The 21695-nt window shown below is 42.2% G+C and overlaps 1 protein-coding gene across 1 annotated transcript in view; it reads right to left on the bottom strand.

Annotated features, from left to right (window-relative positions):
* Positions 1-21695, bottom strand: part of SNTB1 (syntrophin beta 1) — a 116515-nt gene that overhangs the window by 52283 nt on the left and 42537 nt on the right. The window contains 1 exon segment of the mRNA XM_032693844.1: positions 6418-6634. Within this exon segment, the coding sequence (XP_032549735.1) occupies positions 6418-6634 (217 nt within the window).

The raw sequence follows: 21695 nt of genomic DNA, 5'->3' as shown, positions 1-21695 counted from the left end.
AAGTAAAATAAATCTTGAAAACATCTTCCCGCCACCAGTCCCTTCTTCCTGAACTCTACCTCCTTTCCCTCAGCAGTGCAGGGAGATGGGGAATGGGAGTTATGGTCAGGTCACCACATGTTGTTTCTACTGCTGCTCAGGGAGAGAGACGTTCCCCTGCTCCCCTCCCATGGGAGACAGTTCTCCATGAACTTCTGCAGTGTGAGTCCATCCCATGGGCAACAGTTCTCTGTGAACTGCTGATCACTTTGCCATGGAATGCAGTCCTTCAGGCACAGGTTGCTCCAATGTGGGTTCCCTACAGGGTCATAAGTCCTACCAGGAAACCTGCTGCAGAGTGGGCTTCTCTCTCCACGGATCCACAGGTCCCTGCCAGGAGCCTGCTCCCTCATGGGTTTCCATGGGCTCACAGACCTCTCTCAGGCATCCACCTACTCTGGCGTGGGTTCCTCCACAGGCTGTAAGTGGATCTCTGCACCCCCATGGACCTCTACGGGCTGCAGGGGCACTCCTGCCTCATCATGGTCTTCACAACAGGCTGCAGGGGAATCTCAGCTCTGGCACTTGGAGCACCTCCTTTTTCACTAGCCTTAGTGGCTGCAGAGTTGTTTTTCTCACAGATTCTCACTCCACTCCTCTCTGGCTGCAATTATTTCTGTGCAGTAACTTTTTTCCCCCTTCTTAAATATGTTATCACAGAGGTGTTACTATCATTCCTGATTGGCTTGGCTTTGGCCAGGGATGGGTCCATCCTGGAGTTGTCTGTCATTGGCTCTGTCAGACATGGGGGAATCTTCCAGCAGCTTCTCACAGAAACCACCCCTGTAGCTGCCCCACTACCAGAACCTGGCCATGCAAACTCAACACACCTATAGAACACACCTGCTCAATTTTACCTTCTGATTGTAATTCTCAGTCCAACCCTGAAATGCACAACAGATAAGGAAAGTTCCTTATCTGTTTCTCCATGTGTCCTTGGTGTGAAGTCTATGAGCTGTAGCCGTACTTGCTATGGTGCTGCTACTGTGTGCAGCTGACAGCTGGCACCACACTGCTGGGAATCTGTCTTGGCCCGTTTTAACTTGCTTCCAGACCAAAGCAAACCTTTCCCATTGGAGGGCCAAATCAGGCCAATGAATAACTCAATCATTAAGACTGGACCCTGGCAAAATTGCCTGTAAGGATCACACTGCTCTGGACTCCTGACACTGGAAAAACGTGATGTGTGCACATTAAGTGCTGACAGGATCAGGCCCACACATCCTGGGTTTAGCTGAAAGAAGTGTAAGCAGGATTTTAGGGTGACTTCAAAAGCAGACAAGAAAATCTTTTCAGTCCACAAAGTATGGTCTCATTCCTTCAGGGAATGTCATGTCTCCCGTGCCATGTATTGTATTATGTCCCAAGACTTTAAAAGCACCAACAGAAAAAATTTCACCTCAGAGACCTATTTTTTTTTCTCCTATTCCTTAATATCATCACAGAAACTGATGAAAAGCTTTCTACACTGCAGTAAGATTTACCGCTTATTGGTATTACTACCTATGATCATTCCCACATGTCCCTTCATTGGGAGGGTATGCTCCTCTGTGAGGCCTGACATTAACCATTACTGCTGCCACCAAAGAGGTCATTTATTAGTGAAAACACAGGCAAACAACTGATTTTGACAGCAATTATTTTAAGCATTTTTTTCTAGCCTAAAATATAACAATGGGCCCTGCATCTAGAGAATGACACAGATGCCACTAAGCAGCTGTTATAGTTTGAAATTGCCCCTCCCTGAGAGTTCAGGGGGTCAGAGGTGATTGGGTGCCAGGGCAGTGTTCCCTGGAGAGCCAGTCACCATCCATGTTGCTCGCTTCTGCTCAAAATCATATATCACAGCACCGGAAGCTGTTGGCAGTTTTGCTGTTGGTGTCTGCTGTGTGCAGGTGGAGAAGGCCAGGGGGTGGTGGGCTCCTTCTTCCCCCCTTCCGGGGGAAGGGGAGCCCTGCGGCCCCCCAACTCTGCCTAGGCCAGAGTTAAGAGGCAGCATTTGGAGTGTGTGCTGTGAAGGAAGAGATTCACAGCACCTGAAGTAAGAGGGAGAAGGCCAGACCCTCTTTCCCCCCTCTGCTGCGGGACACTTGGGACAGTGTATAACTGGACCAAGCTGCCTGTGGCCAAGGCTAGGGGGCTTTCCCCCCACCACCACTGCATTGAGGCTGGTAGGGGGTGGATTTTAAGGCTCAGCATTTGAGCAGAGCCACATGGACGGGCTGCTGATGAAACAGCTCTGAGCCAGGGAAAGGCTGGGCTTCGCCAACGAAGATTTGGGAAGGCTTTATCCACATTTGTTACAGGCACGTTGGTGACTTATGAGGCCAATACGTGACAGACATATCCGGTTGCAAAAGGCACAACAGAAAGACTCCTTAGATGGTGTATTCCGCAAGACACGGTTCTTCCTGCGTTGCCTTTTCTCCTCGAGAGAGATCCTGCGTATGTTCTCAAAGGCTTCCGCAGCGTTATAGATGCTGTGTAGAAGATGCCCGTTGGTCTGCGGTTAACCAACCGGGTGAAAGTGGAGATGAGCTTTGTTTAGGCCACCTTTTCTAGGCCCCTCTCCGAGTGGAGCAAGCAGTGCTGTCCTTGAAAAGGCTGCTTGGTCGTTCAGGGTGCTGCCCCAAGAGACTGTCATCTCCGTTCAGTCTCAAATGACCAATATCCTGAACCGCCTGCATGCGGAGTTGAGTCTGCGGCTCCCAGTGCACCTTTCACCTGCCGTTTCGACCCTCGCCCGTCGCTACAGGACTTTTTGCATGTGGGTAAAGCCTTCAAGCCTGCGCAATGGATTTTTAGGTGAGATGCAGTATGCGCGGAACTGAACCCACCCTTTAATCCTGAGGTTCATCTGCCAGGGCCGAGCGAGCTTGGACGGTGGCAGTGAAATCCTCAGGACGTAGGTTTGGTTAGAGTGACCTTCTCTTAGATGGATGGCCTTACAGGGCTAAGTGAGCTCCATCTGCCCGGGTTTGAGATTAGAGTTGTCCTTCTCCTAGGATGACTGCCAGGAGGCTAACGAGCTCATCCTGCCCATAGATTTATTGTATCTGGCCCTGCTGTTTTGACCTGTCTGGCATGGGCAGCCCTACCGAAGGCATGTACCATCGCCAGCATAGCCCAAAACCACACAGGGACATACAGGCTACGTTCCTGTTAGAATGGTTTGGGCAGGTCTTTGATTTTCTGTCAGGGAAAGGAATCCCAGGTGAAATTGGAGACGGACCGGAGAGAGGCCTGGAGGATGTCTCTGCCATGATCTAAATGGAGGACAGCTGAAAACCCGGAGGAGGAATCAACATTCCAGGACGTGTACTTGATAAGCTACACTGCAGCAGCTTACAAACTGAGGTATGAGACTGAGAAAGAGAAATCACACAGCAGACCGAGGAGAAAGGACTCAAAGCTACTTTCCTGGACTTTGTGAGGAAGGAAGGACTTCCACAAACAGCTGAAGGTTGGTTAGGGAGTGTTCAGGGGCCCAGAACACTCCCAAGAGAGAGAGAATACATTACCTGGCAGCTTTGAAAGGCTTCTCCTGGACTAAAGTTAAAGAGAGGGGCTTAAAAGGACTGATAGATGTGTAATAATATATATATAATTGCCTTTAGTTTGTATAGGATTTATTTGTGTAAATAAATGTATATACTTCCCCTTCCCCCTATAGAAGCCTTTGGCCTGAAAGTTTCTCTCCAGTGTTGGGATAAATTGTGGGAAGGGGTGGGGGGGAAACCTGGAAATTGGATTTTGGATTTCTGATGTGGCTCAAACTGCCACAGCAGCTCTGAATCTTTTCTCCTGATGCCATGTCTATATTATTAAAAAAAATTCCTACACACTAAGTATGGCATTAATTTGTATTAAGGATCTTCTCCTTGTTATCTTATGGCTTTTTTAATCAGGTGACACAGAAGACAATTCCCTACCTCCTCCAGAGTGAACCCACAGGTAGCATAGCTGACGGAGACATCTGAGAACCTCTGGCTCTAAAAGCACTAAACTTCACTCCTGCTCCAACATAACAAGTTGACCAAACCAGCTGAGATTAGACACAGACCTAAGAATCTCTTAACTGGCGTGAGTCTTCCAGGAGAAGAAGAAATCCTATGCAGGGCTACCAGCTCTAATGGCAAAACCAATTCTCCTCCATGCCCATTAAACCCACATTTCACTGCAGCTTTCTAAGAATTGGAGATAATTCTCTGCCAACAAGCAAATATTTCCTTTTAGGTCTTTTAATATATGTATCTTCTCATGCTGAACATCCAACCAGTCCAGGCTGATTCCACAATGCTGCTATGACATTATCCTCAGCCTGCACTGAAGAAATAGCTGCACTGGAAGACTCAGGCTTTTCATACCCATATTTGTTCTTAGATGAAAATTAGCTCAGCTATAATCCAAAGGAGCCCTTCTATGGCCAGCATATGCTTTCGCAGTCTGCCAGCAGTGCTCTCCTAAAATCATCCAGCAAAGTGACACCATCAGTTATAAAATCTATGTGTGTCAGGTCACTGGGGTATGAAACAGAAGCGTTGTAAGCACGTAAGAACATGGTTTGGGCTCCACTGTGAATGAAGATAAAATTATTTTTGTGGAATCAGATTACTGTCTTGGGAAGCATTCCAGTGGGAAAGGATTGCTGCATTGTAGTAGCATTTCTCCTGGGAAATACGAGTTCCAGTACTCAGAATTGTTAAAAAACACTGAAACTGGTAAAGATGGTAATCGATGAGGTGCTGCTACTACACTACAGCTACCACAGTGGTGAGGTACTGTGGGCTTTGATGGAAAAATCCAGCTTAGACCGCACTGTGCTGGACCATAGTAACAATCAGAAGACTATCTTTCCACAGGAAATGACTGCAACACAAAATGAAAACCATGATAACAAGCAAAACAACTCTCCCACACATAACTTCCTAGTAACACCTAAGAACACACACATTTGTAACATGCTTCAAAAAAGTTAGCTCCATTGCAGAAGTATCATGAGCAATAAGTGTGTCCCTCTGAGTCAGCCCTCCTGGCCCCCAAACCAAACTGAGGACCAGGAGAGCGACAGAAGCTGAAAACTACAATATGGTCCAAAGAAAAGGGGAAAAATTATGACAAAATGAAGCCCAAACATGCAAAGTATAATTACACTGTATCAATTCAAACAATGTGACCTGTATGGGTATTTTTAAAACACACTCCATAGCAGAGAGAACAACAAACTCTCAGACAAGTAAGTGATACAGCTGTCAAACCTCAACATCTTAAACTATACAGATATATATGAAAAAAAGTGGCCAATATCAGTAAACATCTTGATTTAAACTGAGAAAGACTGCCAGGGTTATTTCTGTTTTACAATTGCAGTTCTGTAGTTGTCAGTTATCACCGACTGTGGTGGTAACCACATGGTCAGATGAGGACCAGAAGGAGAATAAATCAATACTAAACAATAAAGCATGGAGGGTGAAAATTAAAAGGTCAGACAAATATGAAAAAGATGGAAAATTACACAGATACTAATAAAGTTTCTGAATTGCAGTGCAAGAGATTACAAAGGAACCCATTCTCCCCAGACCCTTTTCTGTTCTCTGCTCTTCTCCTTAAACTTTTGTTTATGCCTATACGTAAGTGCTGAGAATCAAAGACATTACACCCAGCTTCTGGGCAAGGCAGCACACTGCAGAGAAACAAAAAGGCCATTATTTGGATGGAGAATCAGTCTGCATCCCTGACTTGACTGGTCCCTTTTTTATTAGCAGCTGTTAGAGCAAGGATCAGGGAGCGTGCTGGTGTTGTGCAGCTGTTCCACATATGTTATAAATAAGGGCTGGTAAAAGCTCATCCTATTTTTAACATCATAAAAAAAAGAAAGCCAACCAAGAAGTCACAAAAATTCCCCATTAATGCCTTGTAAGTGGAACTTTTCTCTTCTTCCTGACTTTAATGTCTATAATGGAATGGACAAACCAGACCATTTTTAAAATAATATTCATTAGAAAAAGGAAAGAAAATGCAATTTAGTGGAATCAGATCTAGCCAGCCTGGAGGATGTAACCAATTAGTGTGTACAGTGTCTTTTCCTTCAAAAGCAGACACTTAATCAGGATGAAAACAAACTCCTGTGATTCTATTTCTAATAAAAATGCTGGATTACCACATCGAAGAGTTTCTTTAGCACACCCAAAAGCTGAACCCAGCATCACATGTCTCGGACACAACCACCCACCCTTCCCAAACCGGTGCTTGCTTCCCTTGCTGGGTTGCTACGTGTGGCCAGAGCCCAGCTCCTGCTCACCAATCCCAGCGCTGAAAAGGTCAACAACGATTCAACGCGAACGCAAAATCCCAACCCCAGGCAAATCCCCAGCTCACCTGTTTTCGGGGTCTGACACTGTCATGTTGCGTGTCACGTAGCACATCTTGAGTGGTATTGTCTTCTTGTCTCTGTGGATGGAGAGTGAAAGCTGCGACATTGGGTCAGCAGAGGCACAGCCCAAGCGGGGGGACTCGGGGGGAGGCGTCTCCCACCCGATCTCCGACACAGGGGAGCCTTTCTTCACATAGGGGGTTGCTTCTCTCATGTATTTCACTATGGAAAAGAGAAATTAAAAAAAAAAAGAAGGAAAGCAATAAATAAATGGGTATTCAGTAGTTGCATCCTCATGTGAGTTCTCTGAGCTGGTGTTAACTCCCAGTATTGTTCATTATTTCTGCTCGCCCAGCATCCCAGCATTGGAAGCTGTCCAAATACAGGAGATGGAAATCTGACTGCTGCCAGTCTCAGTATGGTGCAATAAGTAAAATGAGGAAGAAGAACAGAATAGGCAAAATAGAACATACAGCTGGTGTAAGGCCAGGAGAGCTATCCCACCTCTATAGGCAGCCCGTAAGTGGTCATGCAGGAATTCCTACACACAGAAGCCATGGGCTGACTGAGGTACGTGGAAGTTTTTAAGAAAGATATTCAATCAAGTGACAGTGAACCTATTATACCCCTATCAAAAATGTTCCAACAATACTTCCAGTGCTGCCAACTCACTTCTTGCTTCTGGTTTATGCTTGTCAGTGTCACACCACCGATCTCAACAGCTATTTCTGCTTGCTGGGAAAGCAGTTTTAGCTAATCTACTTGTACGTATATATATACGGAGTAAATAAAAACCAATTCACTTCTTAGACTTCTCTTGGGGAAATAAAATTGAGTTTCAGCCTTTCGTGAGAGTGGAGGTGTCAGATTAGATCTCTTCTCAGCCTCTTCCAGGCTTTTTTCCAGTATTGATAGGAAAAGGGAATGTAGGATTCTGAAATGATCTTAATGTATTCAAAAATCAATACCTCTTTTACACATGTACTTCATACTCCTCTCTTTATGCAGGCAAATATTGCAACATTTTTCTCTGCTTTTTAATTCTTTTGGTAGTTCAAGATTACTTTTGCTTTTCATATGCTTGGCAAATTTGCCAGTCACAGTCTCCTTCTCCTTCATAAACCTGGGCCAAGAAAAGACCTCACATTTAAGTGCCCATGTTAAGTCTCTATCCCCACTGCACACAGCTGTGGCTGTCTAACTGGCTGTAGCCACTTGATTGTACCCAGGACTCAGACAGCAGTGACATGAACTGAAAGGGCAGGAGCACTGTGAAATTATTTGGGGACATTATTAAAACGCTGTGAGAGACCATTTCAAGGAAATGGTGCAGATCACCGTGTCAGCTCAGCTGAAGAAGCTGTGAAGGACTGATTAACAAAAGGGCGGGTAAATTACCAAGCGGCATTGTGGTAAAGGACGTTAAATAAGGGAAAGCCTGAGAGAAGTTCTGAAGTTCAAAAAGAAAGCAACAAAAGCATTCAGAAGAGTGGAGAAGAACAACAACGGATTTTCTGTCAAAACCAGAGATAACTGCAGTATCACTATTTTTAAAGCACTTCATAACAGCTTTACCAAGAGAGAAATCAGTGCAAAACTGGAGTCCAGGCTCTGTTAACATCTATTGCCATCTTTTCTCTAAAACAGCTTAGTGCACATCTCACCATTGCTCACTCTCTCCTTTTTAAAAAATCTGTTAACTTCAATTACAAGAACTTCTTTGTTTAGGTATGTTACACAATATTCCTCTGTGAGAAGAATCGTTTGTGATTTATCAGAAAAGCTGTCTTACCCAACACTAGTGTTTTGATTTCCTTGTCCCTATTCTGAGCTCAATGCTCCTATTCTGAGCATTTTTTAAATTAATTTGTTCCCTACTCAGGGAAAAATTAGCACAGAATTCTATGAGGCTTCCAAAAACTATTTGAAACAAAAAGTGTTGTGATTTATTTTTTTAATCTTTTTGTAGACACATACCTGAAGTCCATTATCTAAAAATCTGAGTCACCTAATTCCCAAAACCAGTGCTCATCCTTGGGTACTCCATAAATTACGTAATTTTCAAAGGTGCTGAAAATAAGCAGTTTTAGCCAATGTCATAGAGATACTGGTTGCAGCAGTTGGCATCTCAGTTTGGATGTACTCATAGCCTCATGTATGTACTCATAAGCAGAGAAACTGAACACATACAGATGTGGTGAATCTACTCCTGTTTACACTGAATGAATATGACTTTGTCATTAACTCAGATGGGAGGAACAGCTGAAGCTGTAAAAATCACGTTTGACTGGAAACAAAATTTTGTTCTCTTTAAAACTAGAGATTAACAATTAATCTCTTGAAAAAAGTAATCCTGTCAGCTTTTGAACCCTGTTACAGTGACATGCCAGCAAATGTAATGCTAAATAAAGGTCCGGGTCTCAACAGTGTAGTTGTTTCATCTGTGCTATTTTCGGCCTTTTTCAGTTGCAGCTATATGCATTTGACCTTAGCATAATTTAATTAAGGAAAAGAGAGAGGGGTAGCGGGAGGAAGGAAGCTGAAGTAAAAAATTTGGCTGTAAACCTAAGCAGGAACACAAAATGTGGATTTAATTCCCCAGAGATGGGACAGAAGAAAAGAGACGTCCCTTCCAGGTGCCAAGAAGCCAAGTTTCCATGTTATGCACCAGTGAATTCATGGCAGACAGCTGAAATGTTTCAGAAACCCCCATGAAAGAGGAAGCAGGATCAGGTAGAGAGAGCAGAAGCACAACCCTCTTCCCAGAATAAAAAAATGAAGTGATATAGGTTTTCTGTCAAAAAAAAAAAAAAAAAGGATTTTGGTAGTTTCTACTAATTATGTCCTACTAAATATAAGCACAGCTCTAGATTTATGGCTGAATTCTGCTGGGTTTTACAGTCCAGACTTTATGGCTATTGCATATTGTAACACGTTTCATATTTTAAAAGTCCCCAAATGGATACACATAAAGGCACAAATGTAATATGGGAGTGGAACAGGTGGCAGAACTTGATCCATTTATAAATTTTTTTGTTATTATTTAAATTTCAGAGCCACTGTTTTCCAGTTGCTTCATCAACATGCATAATAACATGTCCATAACCAAAGTTCAGTTTATGAATTTAGCTGAAATAAGGCACACAGTGTTCAGATGACTCATAAGTTTTATGAGCAATTATTTCCTATTTTCTTCTAAATTCTGGATGCAAATACTGCAGAACATGCTGTTTTATAGCAATGCACCAGTAACCCTACTACATATACAGCAATTTAGGGTGACCCCCTACATGTTACATTTTGCACTAACCAGCTCTTAATCCACACAGAAGAAAACAAGTTTATACCAATCCTATTCCACACTGCACTGAGAATCATGGATACAGCAAAGTTAAAATATAACTGAAGTTATACAGTTCGCTTCCATCATCAAGTTTTAAAACCAGGAAAATATGATACAAATTATTGGACACTAAAGCAATAATGTGGATAATATTCTGCTTTCAGACCACTACACTCAAGAGCTAGATTTTCCTTTGGATACAGTAGCATAAATTCAGGTACTGACTGAAAAAGAAAGCAACTATCAAGAAAACTGCTTTTATACATTGCCAATGAAACTACTTAATGGATTAAACCCCCAAAACATTTAATAAAACTAAATAAGGCATGCCATTGTATAGCAACTCTGAATTATGTATAACTAGACTATAAGTATGTATATATGTATATGCCTTCAGAATACATATGTCTACTATATATACAAATATTAAATATATATTTATATAAACCCACCAATATCTGTAAGACCGTCAGAATGTACTCTGCAAACACAGAAACCAACACGCAGTGACTCAGAAAAAAATTTTAATGGTTTCATTATTATAACTCAATTTGCTGATAGACTGTAATTTTAGTCGAGAGTTGTCTAAACTCATTTGTTTGATGCTATAGCTCAACCTCAGAGATCCTTATATTTAGTCCTAATTAATGATCCATACCCTTTTGGTGCACCACTAATAAGAAACTGCGGTCAAGCAATTAAAATTCCAATCTCTGAAGTGCCCCTCCCCACAAAGAGAAGAGGAAGGGAAGTGGCAATCAAATGAATTAATCCACTGACACACACTGAAATATTTTGGATATATTTTTTGATCTGCAAGACAGGCAATGTAGCTTCCAAAAAAGCACTTCATTTACATGCACTTCTGCCAAGTCCCAAGACTCCACAATTAATCCTTTGTTACTGTTCACAGATGATTTTTTTGGGGGGGAAGAAGCAGGCTTTTAATGAGAGAAATACTACAGACCAACTTGGTCAGGTTCTTGGCCAGACGCCTCTCTGAGGAACTGGGACTCTTCTGACACATTCAAACTGTTTCCTAGGAGGGAAGACAAAGACCACTGAAGAGAAGCCAGCGAGCCGGAGGAAAGCTCTTTTGTTACTCGAGGAATGAGGACAGGATGTGTAGGTTTACAGTATGAAAGTAAAAGAAACAACATCACTGAATCTGCTCGAAGACAGTTGATTAAGGAATTCCCCTTTGCAGGGGAAAAGCACAGTGTGTTCCCTACCACGATACCAGAATTTGCCTGCTAGGTGTTACATAAGAGATCAAATTTCCACTAAACTCAAGCCAACTGCACACCCTATAGTAAAGACACATGTATAAAAATGGGATATAAAATTGAGATAGTTTTGATGATGGCACCAGCAGCTTAAGATCCAAATACTTGAAGAAAAGAGTTTATGAATCAGATAATCTATGAAGATATGACCCTTACAGCAGTTTTAATGTGGGCATAAACCAAAAAGCAGCCAACAATCTTGCCTGTGAATGTTTCCACTACATTTCCTACAGAAACATCTCTTGCTCCGTTCAGACAAGTAACATCCATTAACGTCATCTGCTTTCTCCCATGCTGAAAGGGATTTGAAAATAGTAAACCTCTTGATCTGCCAAAACAATCGGATCTCCACCTCTGGAAGATAATACGAATTAGTTAAAATAAACACCTTATGAGAACACAAATCCCCTTTAGGCTTTGGCCATTTCTCATACCGTATAGTGAGACTATACTCAATTTCCCATTTTCTGCTGTCTTTAAAGTAATTCTACTGAATTCAGTATATTCTGTATTCATCTCTTAAAGAGACAACTTGGACCTAAATTGTAAGGAAATGGCTGTTTTTAAATCCTTTTTAAAAAATATTCGATGTTTGCACTTATTATGCTTTTTATATGGAAAACATGAATGAGTGTTTTGAAAGAATAATTTCAGAAAAATCCAGGAGACAAACACATCTTTAAGACAAGGTTTACCTGAAAGGAGAACCTTAGCAATTGGTGCCAAAAGGTGGCTGGTAAGCAATCAGGCTTCAAGTTTGAGCTTTCAGAGGGCTACAAACAGACTGGATTAATAAGATCAACAATTTCACTTTAAAAATACAAGGAATACTTCACAGTGTAAATTAAAATTAGCAGCTGCTTTTATAGAAGAGGTGAAGCAATGTTAAGCAGGGCTATAAGCACCATCACATGTTTGCACTCAAAAAATGAAGGCAGTTCCTCTTCAAAGTGCCTTGCAATATGCAGTTTTATGTGGTTAAGAGAATTTCTTTGTCAATAAGGCAAGGAGATGTGGTCTGGGCCTCATCAAACAGGAGAAAATGGGACAAAATGGGTTGCTCTTGGGACGCCATGCAATGGTGCATTTTGTGAAATCTCATGGTTTTGATAACTGAATAGGTCACAGCGACCAGCTACCCTGTGTTATCTATATCAGGTTTCAAAAAATGTAACTCACCACCAAAAATGTCTTAGAAGTCAAAAAATTGCAGGGGGAAACCCAGTGTGAGTCCAGACTGGGGCCATGGGCAGCCCCTACGGATGCTTTCTCCTTTCCACCTGCACCAGGGGCCTCCCTTTTCTGCTCTGATTTCAGCACCTGTAGGAGCTGGAGATTACATTCCCAGGCCATCCCACGCTTCTGTATAAAATCAAAAATTCTACAGTTACTTTTCCTCAGTTTCCTTTCCCTGAGACTTTGCCTACGATATGGGCTGATTCAGTCACCAATTCCCTAGGCCTGATGTTCCCCTTTAGCAAACACTTCTTCAACCCTTTCTGACATTCCTTAGCAAACAAATGTTTTCTAGGGACAGAAGGATTTACCCATCTTCTTATCTTATGCAGCATATCAATTTCATTAACTCCAGCCTAAACTAGACAGCCTGAAAACTTCGCCTCCAATCAGCATTTCCCACCCCCTCTTCCGGAGGTCACTTGGAGCTGGTCACCGCTAACTATCCCCTTTCAGCTCCCTTCTGAGTTACATCTCCATGGTCTAATAATCAACTTGATGTTCCAAGTTAACAGCACACGTGCTCAAGGAAGTAGGACGAGTTTCAATGCTGCGGTGAGATTTTTTTGTATTTCTGTTTAAAACAGATTAACAGAAACTAAACAGACACAAACTTGTGTCAGACAGAATCACAATGAAACCGGAGGCTGGATCAAAGCTCTAAATACGTGACATCAGCACTTGACCTGATGGAGTGATCAAAAGCAGTCACAGGCTGTCAGTAACCTGGTACACAAAAGTTTCAGACTGGTAAAGTAATAATAAACTAAAGGCAGACTCTTTCCAGTTGGTGTTTCTCTATATTTTCCATTATAAGGTCTCCATTACATACCTACTACACTGAATGTGTTACAGTTTCCTTCAAGTTATTTAGTTTATTTTAAATTTCAAAGTTTCTGTTTCAATCAATTGGATGTATTTAGTTCTGAGTTTTGATATGTAACTAATGATAATTACATGAATTCTAGCGGCAAGGTCCCATAAGCTATTCATCTATCTTTCAAAAACTTTTATGTACTTCCCTGAAATAAAAGCAGATATATCTCTCTCTTCATAATGTGAAACCAAATTTTAGCTTGTACATATCCTGTAAATCCCAGAAGTGCAATGTTTGGTTAAAAGGGAGATGCTTATAGTTTGATCTAGAAGGAGACATTGATGCTATCTTGAAGAACTTGGTCTCAAAAGAAACACTACTCAGTGGAGAACAGGAAGCAGTTACATTGCACAAGTGTCCCTTCTCAAATAAACTACAAACAGAAAAAGACTACTGTCTAAACCTGCAAGCTGTAGCTATCTAACTTACTACAGTTTTATGTAAAATGTTACACGGCTCATTTGTCACATTGTTACGTGACACTATGAACTCTACCATTAGAACTACGCAGATCTTTCATAATGGCAGTGGAAAACATCTGAAACTGGCAATTTGGGAGCTGAACATGGATATTAGCAGTCACATTTTGAGAAAAAGCATTGTGGGACCCGTGAGTCACCATTGATAACAAAACTGGAGCTTCTGTTTGTCTCCAAGGGAGAATGTTTCCTAAGTTTAAAAAAAAAAAAAAAAAAAAAAAAAGTGGTTTTAGTCAATTGATATTAGAAGTAGGTCATCATACTCCTTGTAACCCTACTCAAAGTACAACAGAAAAATGTGACTTCGTGTAAAGCAGGGAAATGGAGTGAAATACATTTCTTCAGTGGAACCAGTACTTAGATTTCTAAGGGCAATGTCCTACCTGAAATTGACATTATACTTTAAAATCTTTTACATAAATCTCAGGAATAACTTGTTTCAGAATTCCTTGTGTGCTGCTCATGTTTGTTTCCTTGCCTCTGTTAGTATTTATAGATCCCTCTCCAATCACCCACATGCTCAGATGGAATTCAAGGTGTCTGGCATTGCCAGCACGCTATAATTTTTCTATTTACATGAGTAATCTCAAGTGTCAGAACAAATATTTCAACTGCTACTGATTATGTGAAAAGTACGTAAGGATATTACAGTTTTAGAGGATGCTGTTATTTCAGCAGTCACACAAATCATTAAGTACTATAGGATAGACTGAAAATGGTACTCACTGAGAAGGGAATTATTATGCTGTGTATGACTGTACCTGTTTTACAGACAGCTAAACTGACACAGGCAAGTTAAAATGCCTTCCTCAAAGTCATGCAGTAAGTCAGTGGCAGAGTTCTCAGCATTAAACTTAATTTCTACCCCTTCACGACTTTTGCTTTTTAAATAAATCAAAGAGATCCTAGTGTCAGTGAAAACTGGATTCACAATGTCCACAGTCTTCTCCCTGTTGGAAAACTCTGAAGACCTTCTAAGATTCCCAAGATTTCTTTTAAAGTGCAGGGCTGCAATCACTTGCAAAATTTCAGTTCATCCTTTTCATTCTTCACTAGACAATACTGAGAGCTTTGAAACGAACAAACTCAGGGCACACATTCAACAAAGAACCTGCTGTATCTCCTGTGGCTGGGCTGTGCACCAAAAGGCATCAGATCACCATGCAAGTCCTTATTTTTTGTAATCCTTTAGTTTGTACCCTTACCAACAGGACAAACCAATGGCCATATCCACAACACTCATGTGCCAGAGATTATAAATACTTATCCATAGAGGTGCTGAAAGAAGACAAGAAGGAAGGAAAGCAGGAAGGAAAGAATATGAACACTACTGAAGTTCAATGACAAAGAAATACAAATCCAAGGAGGTCTGTAAATTAATCATGGTGAACTGGGATGAGTGTTTCTGATCAGAGGTGGGCATCATGTAGCAACTTTTATTTTCATTTATTTTGTGGCATAATGATAGCTCAAGACCACCTTTGTCCGGTTCTGAAGTCCAAGCACAGTCTCACACTCCCTCTACTCCACCTAAAGTAATTTGTAAGATGACCCAGCATGAGAGTGGCAGACCCGGAATGAGGTTTGGCTCTACACCTATCACCTGGAAAAAACTACTACCTGAAGCAGACAGAGGCACAGGAAGGGAGACAGAACTCACATGACACCACCCCTTGTATTTCAAGGAATGAAGGAAGCAGGACTATATATCCAGCAAGGGTGATGAAAAGAGACTGACAATGAAACATTTAACCACATCCTTGTGCCTCAGTTCTTTGGGTTCCATTTGAATGGAGCTCTTTTCTCCCAGGGATTATGGTTTTCTCTAGGAATAAGCCACCAAAAACCTAACAACAAACTACAACAGTTAAAGAATAAGCACACTAGTCATTAGAACTGGTTAAAAGTTATTCAGAAAGCACCTCCACTTTGAGCACAGGAAATTCTCAGAACTGAAGTACACAAGGAGACTGAGACTGAAACCCAACTGTGCTGCCACAGGACCATGGATGGCATCGTGTGCTGCTCTTTGCAGTGAAAAGTTCTTACCAAGATGACAGCTCTTCTATTCTCATCCCCAAGGAGTTACAGTTACTGTATCTTAAAAAATGCCAGTGATCCCTGATGTAATACGGCCCTCCTGGAACTTAAGTGCATAATGCAGTTTGGGGTGAAAGGAAATACTTAGGGGGAGGGGCAGGTTTATTACTTTTAAATAGCATAATCTAAAACTATTCTGCAGACAGGATCTCAAAAAATGAATTAGTGAACACAGGGAACAAGTGAAGCAGTAAAAATCCTCATAAAAATACTGAATTCAGAATCTGATTTTTTTCCATGAAATGATTTTGTGAGGTGCTCTGAAAAAATACATCTTCATTCAAATTCTTTTCTTTCTCTACAAACAAAACAGAACTGTGAATTGACATTTTGATTTAAAATGTCTTTTTAAGATCAAACTCCTTTTCTAATAAATATTGCATAGAGTTTCCCAGCATCCATTTTGTCAGATGGAAAATTTATAGAGTTATGATTCTATTAGGTATCTTGCAGTGCACTGGGCATTTAATCAATGAGAGCAAAGAGCATCTAAATAGGGTTAGGCTTCAAATTCCTTTCAGTGAGAAGTTAAATCCCCATTAGCTTTGAGCCGTAAGCCCCTGTGGGTTTAGCATGCAGCTTAAAAGATAACTCTGTGAGGGGTCATGGCTCTTTACTGAGGAACAGAAAGCCTATTTCACAGATCACCCTGCAATAATAATGTAAATATAATCCCGTTTCAGTGGACACTTTATCCTTCCAGAAAACAAGCAGTGTTTTCTGTCCTAGAAAAAAATCACATTAATCTTCAATTTAAGGGTAAAGTAATTCCCTGCTTCATTCAAGCCCTATTACAGAGAATTACTGAGACTGTCCTGGTACTGTGCTGATGCTGGGGCCAGCATGGTCCCCCACCCCTCCATAGGGCAAGACAGGCACAGGTCGCTCTCAGCAGCTGCTCTCAGCAAGTACAGTTGACTCAGCACATCAAAACACGTTTGCTCACTATGCTAAATGCCAGTTTGGTTGTTCCAGGTTAGGTCAAAGCCAGGCTAAAATAGTACAACCTATTGTTTTTCAGAGTCTGCAAACTGCCTGCCAAGTACATTTTGGTCAACTAGTACAGGAGGCTGATAAGAGAGACTGGAAAAGAAACTGGCAGTTTCAAACTGAGCTGTATTGAAATGCAACCCTGGTTCAAATCATCACAGAGAAAATAATTTGTTTAATCGGTAAGAAGAATGCTAATTTGCTTGTGTCTCAAATTTATTTGCCATTTGCACTTACCAGGACTAGTGACAAATGGGCGTGACAGCCTCAGATGCTGTGCAAGCACAGAACAAAAAAGCTGTTCCCCTCCCAAAGATCTTAGAAATCAAGTACAAGGGACAATAGAGACATGACAAGGAAATAACCAGACAGAAGAGCCCACGGTAAAAATCATGCATGTATCTCCCAGTGTTGTTACAGTTGTATTGTATTCTCTGTAAGGCAGAAAGCAGGAGCAGGTGACGTTTGTAAAAACAGTGGAAAAACATGGGGAAGAAAAGGAAATCTGAGTAGGGTGATCCAGTTGCTAGGATGCATTTGCAATTAATAGTAGCAAGAATTTTCCCTGTGTGGTTATCACTGCTGCTTCCCAAGCAGGGATCCATCAAGACAAACTTTCAGCACCACCTCAGGCGTTAAAGGTTTTTGCATTGGAATTGTTGCTTGAATTCTGCTGTTAGATATAGATATAAAAGCATTTGTCTGAAACGAGGACAGCTCAAGCAAGTAGGAGCAGCTAGCCAGACAAGGATGCCCAGCATTATAAGTGCCTTGAGGCACATATAATGAAGAGTCCTCAATACATGTGCAGATTAACTGCAGCTCTGCTAAACCTCACAATCTCTGTCTTGGCCTCATATGTTCAGGCCAATTCCCACAAAAGGGAAAAAGAAACCCCTTGCCTGTATGAATGTCCTCTAAGACCTGGGAATAATCCTGTTGCAAAAGTAAACAAGCTTGCAAGGCTAAGGCAGACTGAAAGCAAAGGATAAGACATGTATGCTTCCATTAGCATAACTGGTTTTCTTTATGCTCCAGTGTGGGAGTACCTTTGAAATGAGGAGTTGAAAGCACAGCTTTCCCATCCAGATCATCTATGCTTTTACAGAGGCTTGGGGATACAAAACAGGGATAACTATCTGTTTGAGGCTTGTTTGCTTTATTTAGCTCAAGGGCAGGTCTCTCTTGCTACTTGCAGAGAGCTCAATCAGATTATATCAATGCTGCTGCTTTCCTTTTCTTTTCTTTTTTTTTTTTTTTTATTTTTTTAACAGCAGCACTGATGGGCACAGAGGGAAAAAAATGTATCAAGAACAGTTTCTCCCCTAAAGAGCTTCCGATCTCAAGGTCACTTACAACTTCTGCCAAAGTCACTGGGTTCATCTTCAGTGGGAATTAGGATGGGTTCAAGGGTCAAAGCTGAAGATGTGAATAGTCTATGAAGAAGGAAAGAATGGGCAGTGGGAGGAAAACTAACCCTGACAAGTAGTTGCATGAGTTGAACTCCAACAAGAGATATCCCAAACGGAACGACCGGAAAAGAGCTTTGACTTCAGCCTTACACCACAGCTCAATGCAGACCACAAACACCAGCCTATCTGTGTCCCTATGGTCAGGGTGACTCTCATCTCGTACGCCAAAGGTTGTCAGAATATTATTGACATATATTTCTAAAGAGATCACTCACTTAAGTAAGCTGACCTTTGGGCTTACTGCCTTTGTAGGTTTGTGCTCCAGTTTTTAAAGGACAAGTCTGAAACCCTAGATTTCAGAATATGTCAGAAATGGATAAACAATTCAATATGTACACTATGCTCATCTCCAACTCTTAAAGACCACTTCTGCGATTTCCCCCCTTCCAGAAGCCATAATAAAGTTGGTGGCAGACTGAGAGCCTAAAGCAAAACTTTTGAGGAACATAAGACCAATCTGCCTGGTCAGTTACTGGATATAAGAAAAAAAGATGAGGACTTAGGAGAGGATGTTAATCTAGCTGATGACAAATTTATGCCTGTGATATTTCCACCTTTTCCACCACAGGAAGTGTTAGAAACTTATCCAGGGGGTAAATAATAGATATCCCAAGTTAGGAGCTGAGAATCATCATGGCTGGGCTTCGCGAACGAAGATTTGGGAAGGCTTTATCCACATTTGTTACAGGCACGTTGGTGACTTATGAGGCCAATACGTGACAGACATATCCGGTTGCAAAAGGCACAACAGAAAGACTCCTTAGATGAAGTATTCAGCAAGACACGGTTCTTCCTGCGTTGCCTTTTCTCCTCGAGAGAGATCCTGCGTGTGTTCTCAAAGGCTTCCGCTGCGTTATAGATGCTGTGTCTCCAAGCCTCCCGATTTGAGGCCAGAGTGGACCAATTATGGTGATCAATATGGCCAAGGCTGAGATGTTGTTTCAGGGAGTCCTTGTATCTTTTCTTCGGGGCTCCTCTCTTGCGGCAGCCAGTGGCAAGTTCACCATAGAGCAAGATCTTAGGGAGGCGGTGGTCCTTCATCCTTGAGACGTGCCCTGCCCAACGCAGCTGTGTTCTCATCAGCATGGCCTCTACACTTGTGACTGCTGCTTGCTCAAGAACAGATGTATTGGTCACATAATCTGACCAGTGGATGTTTAAGATTGTACGGAGGCAGCGCTGATGGAAGCGTTCTAGGAGACGCAGGTGGTGGCGGTAGATGACCCATGATTCGGAACCATACAAGAGAGTAGACAGCACTATGGCTTTGTAAACACTGATCTTGGTGCTTTTCTTCAAGTGTTTATTACGCCATACTCTTTTGTGGAGTTTTCCGAAAGCACTGTATGCCTTTGCCAACCTGTTGTCTATCTCCCCGTCAATCTTGCCATCCGAGGAGATGAGGCTACCTAGGTAATTAAACTGTTGGACTGATTTGAGCTCTGATTCGCCAATGGTGATATGGGGATGATGGAAGACTTCCTGAGGTGCAGGTTGATGGAGAACTTCTGTCTTCTTTAGGCTGACTTCCAGCCCAAAGAGCTCAGCAGCATCTGCAAAGCAGGATGTTAAATGTTGCAGAGCTGCTTCTGTGTGGGCAACAAGGGCGGCATCATCAGCATAAAGCAGCTCCCGGACAAGATGGTTTAGGGTCTTGGTGTGGGCCTTCAGACGCCTTAGATTGAACAGGCTTCCATCAGTACGATATCGAATGTAGATACCGTCCTGATCGTCGAGGTCTGCTGTGGCCCTTTGGAGCATCATGCTAAAAAAGATTGTGAATAAGGTAGGAGCGAGAACGCAGCCTTGTTTCACACCATTCTTAATTAAAAAGGGCTCAGAAAGTGTGTTGCCATACCTGACTTGGCCGTGCTGATCCTCATGAAGTGAGATGATCATTTTAAGGAACTTGGGGGGACAACCTAAACGTTCCAAAATCTGCCATAGACCTTTTCTGCTCACAGTATCAAAAGCCTTGGTGAGGTCGACAAAGGTTACATAAAGACCTTTGTTCTGTTCCCTACATTTCTCTTGCAGTTGTCTGAGAACAAATACCATGTCTGTGGTGCTTCTGTTGGCTCTGAAACCACACTGACTTTCAGGTAGGATCCCTTCAGCTATAGTGGGTATTAGTCTGTTCAAGAGTATTCTTGCCAGGATTTTGCCAGCAATGGAGAGCAGAGTAATACCACGGTAGTTTGAGCAGTCAGATTTAATACCTTTCTTCTTATACAAAGTGATGATGACAGCATCACGAAGGTCTGATGGTAGTTCACCGAGCTCCCAGCAGCGCACCACAAACTCGTGAAATTTGGTGTGGAGTGCAAGGCCCCCATGTTTCCAGACTTCAGGTGGAATTCCATCAACCCCAGCTGCCTTGCCGATTTTTACCTGCTGTATGGCCTTGAGGGTTTCTTCTAAAGTGGGGGCTGTATCCAATTCATACTTTACTGGTTGTTGTGTGATGGACTGAATTGCTGAGTCTTGGACCACACGGTTGGTACTGAAAAGAGTTTGAAAGTGTTCAGACCATCGATTCAGAATGGAGGTTTTATCTGTTAGAAGCGTTTGGCCATCAGCACTGAGTAGAGGGCTTTGAACCTGGTATGTAGGCCCGTATGCTGTCTTCAAGGCTTCATAGAAACCTTTGTGATCACCCATATCTGCGCATAATTGAGTTTTTTCAGCTAGATCGATCCACCCCCCGGAGCTGAGAATAGTGGAGTGCTTTATACACTCTTTGTTTAACCAAAGGTTATTCTGTAACTCTTTTATTAAATGCATGATAGATTAAAGAGTGTACAAGCCTATTAACTGCAAAGAGGGCAGACCAGTTCTGAAGTATGTGCCAGTAAATAGAGTGTTTCTAGGTCACTTCGGCTTCCTCAAGACTGTTTTTCACACTATTTATATTGCACTGCCTTGTTTCAGCCCACTGAAGGGACAAATCATCATCACCTTCAGAGGCAGGACTAGAAGACTCATGGGATTCTTCCAGATTGACAGCACAATCTCTGCACCTCAGTTTAGTTTACAAACACTAGACCTGGCTCACACTTTGAGGTTTATAGGGTTCGTGTTTAGCATGTAGTGACATTAATGATCAGTGACCAGAAAGCCTCTTCAACAAAAGTGTTAACGAGATAATTCAGCAGCAACAAATATACAACAGAGCAACTATATATATGCAAGCCAATATAGCAATACATAGACATTTCAAATATATGCAGATATACGTGCATCTCCATGCATGTGCCATATCCTTGGGTGCTGTTAGACAGCTAGAGATTTCTGGCTCCTTATTCCTCCAGAAGCTGTTACCTGATCACAGTGGTCCTACCCCCTCAACCCCTGGGACCAAATCTGGATGTGTTCCTCTGCCAGGAACTGGTTGGCAGCAGCAGTCTCCCCCTTCAGCCAGCATCTACCCCAGCCCCTTCCCTGTCTCCCTCCCATGGGCGAACACTGCACACCCCTCTCACTCATCCCAACAAATACCA

The sequence above is a fragment of the Chiroxiphia lanceolata genome, chromosome 1 (assembly GCF_009829145.1).
Source record: "Chiroxiphia lanceolata isolate bChiLan1 chromosome 1, bChiLan1.pri, whole genome shotgun sequence".
Classification (NCBI taxonomy): Eukaryota; Metazoa; Chordata; class Aves; order Passeriformes; family Pipridae; genus Chiroxiphia; species Chiroxiphia lanceolata.
This window is presented reverse-complemented; position numbering and strand designations above follow the sequence as displayed.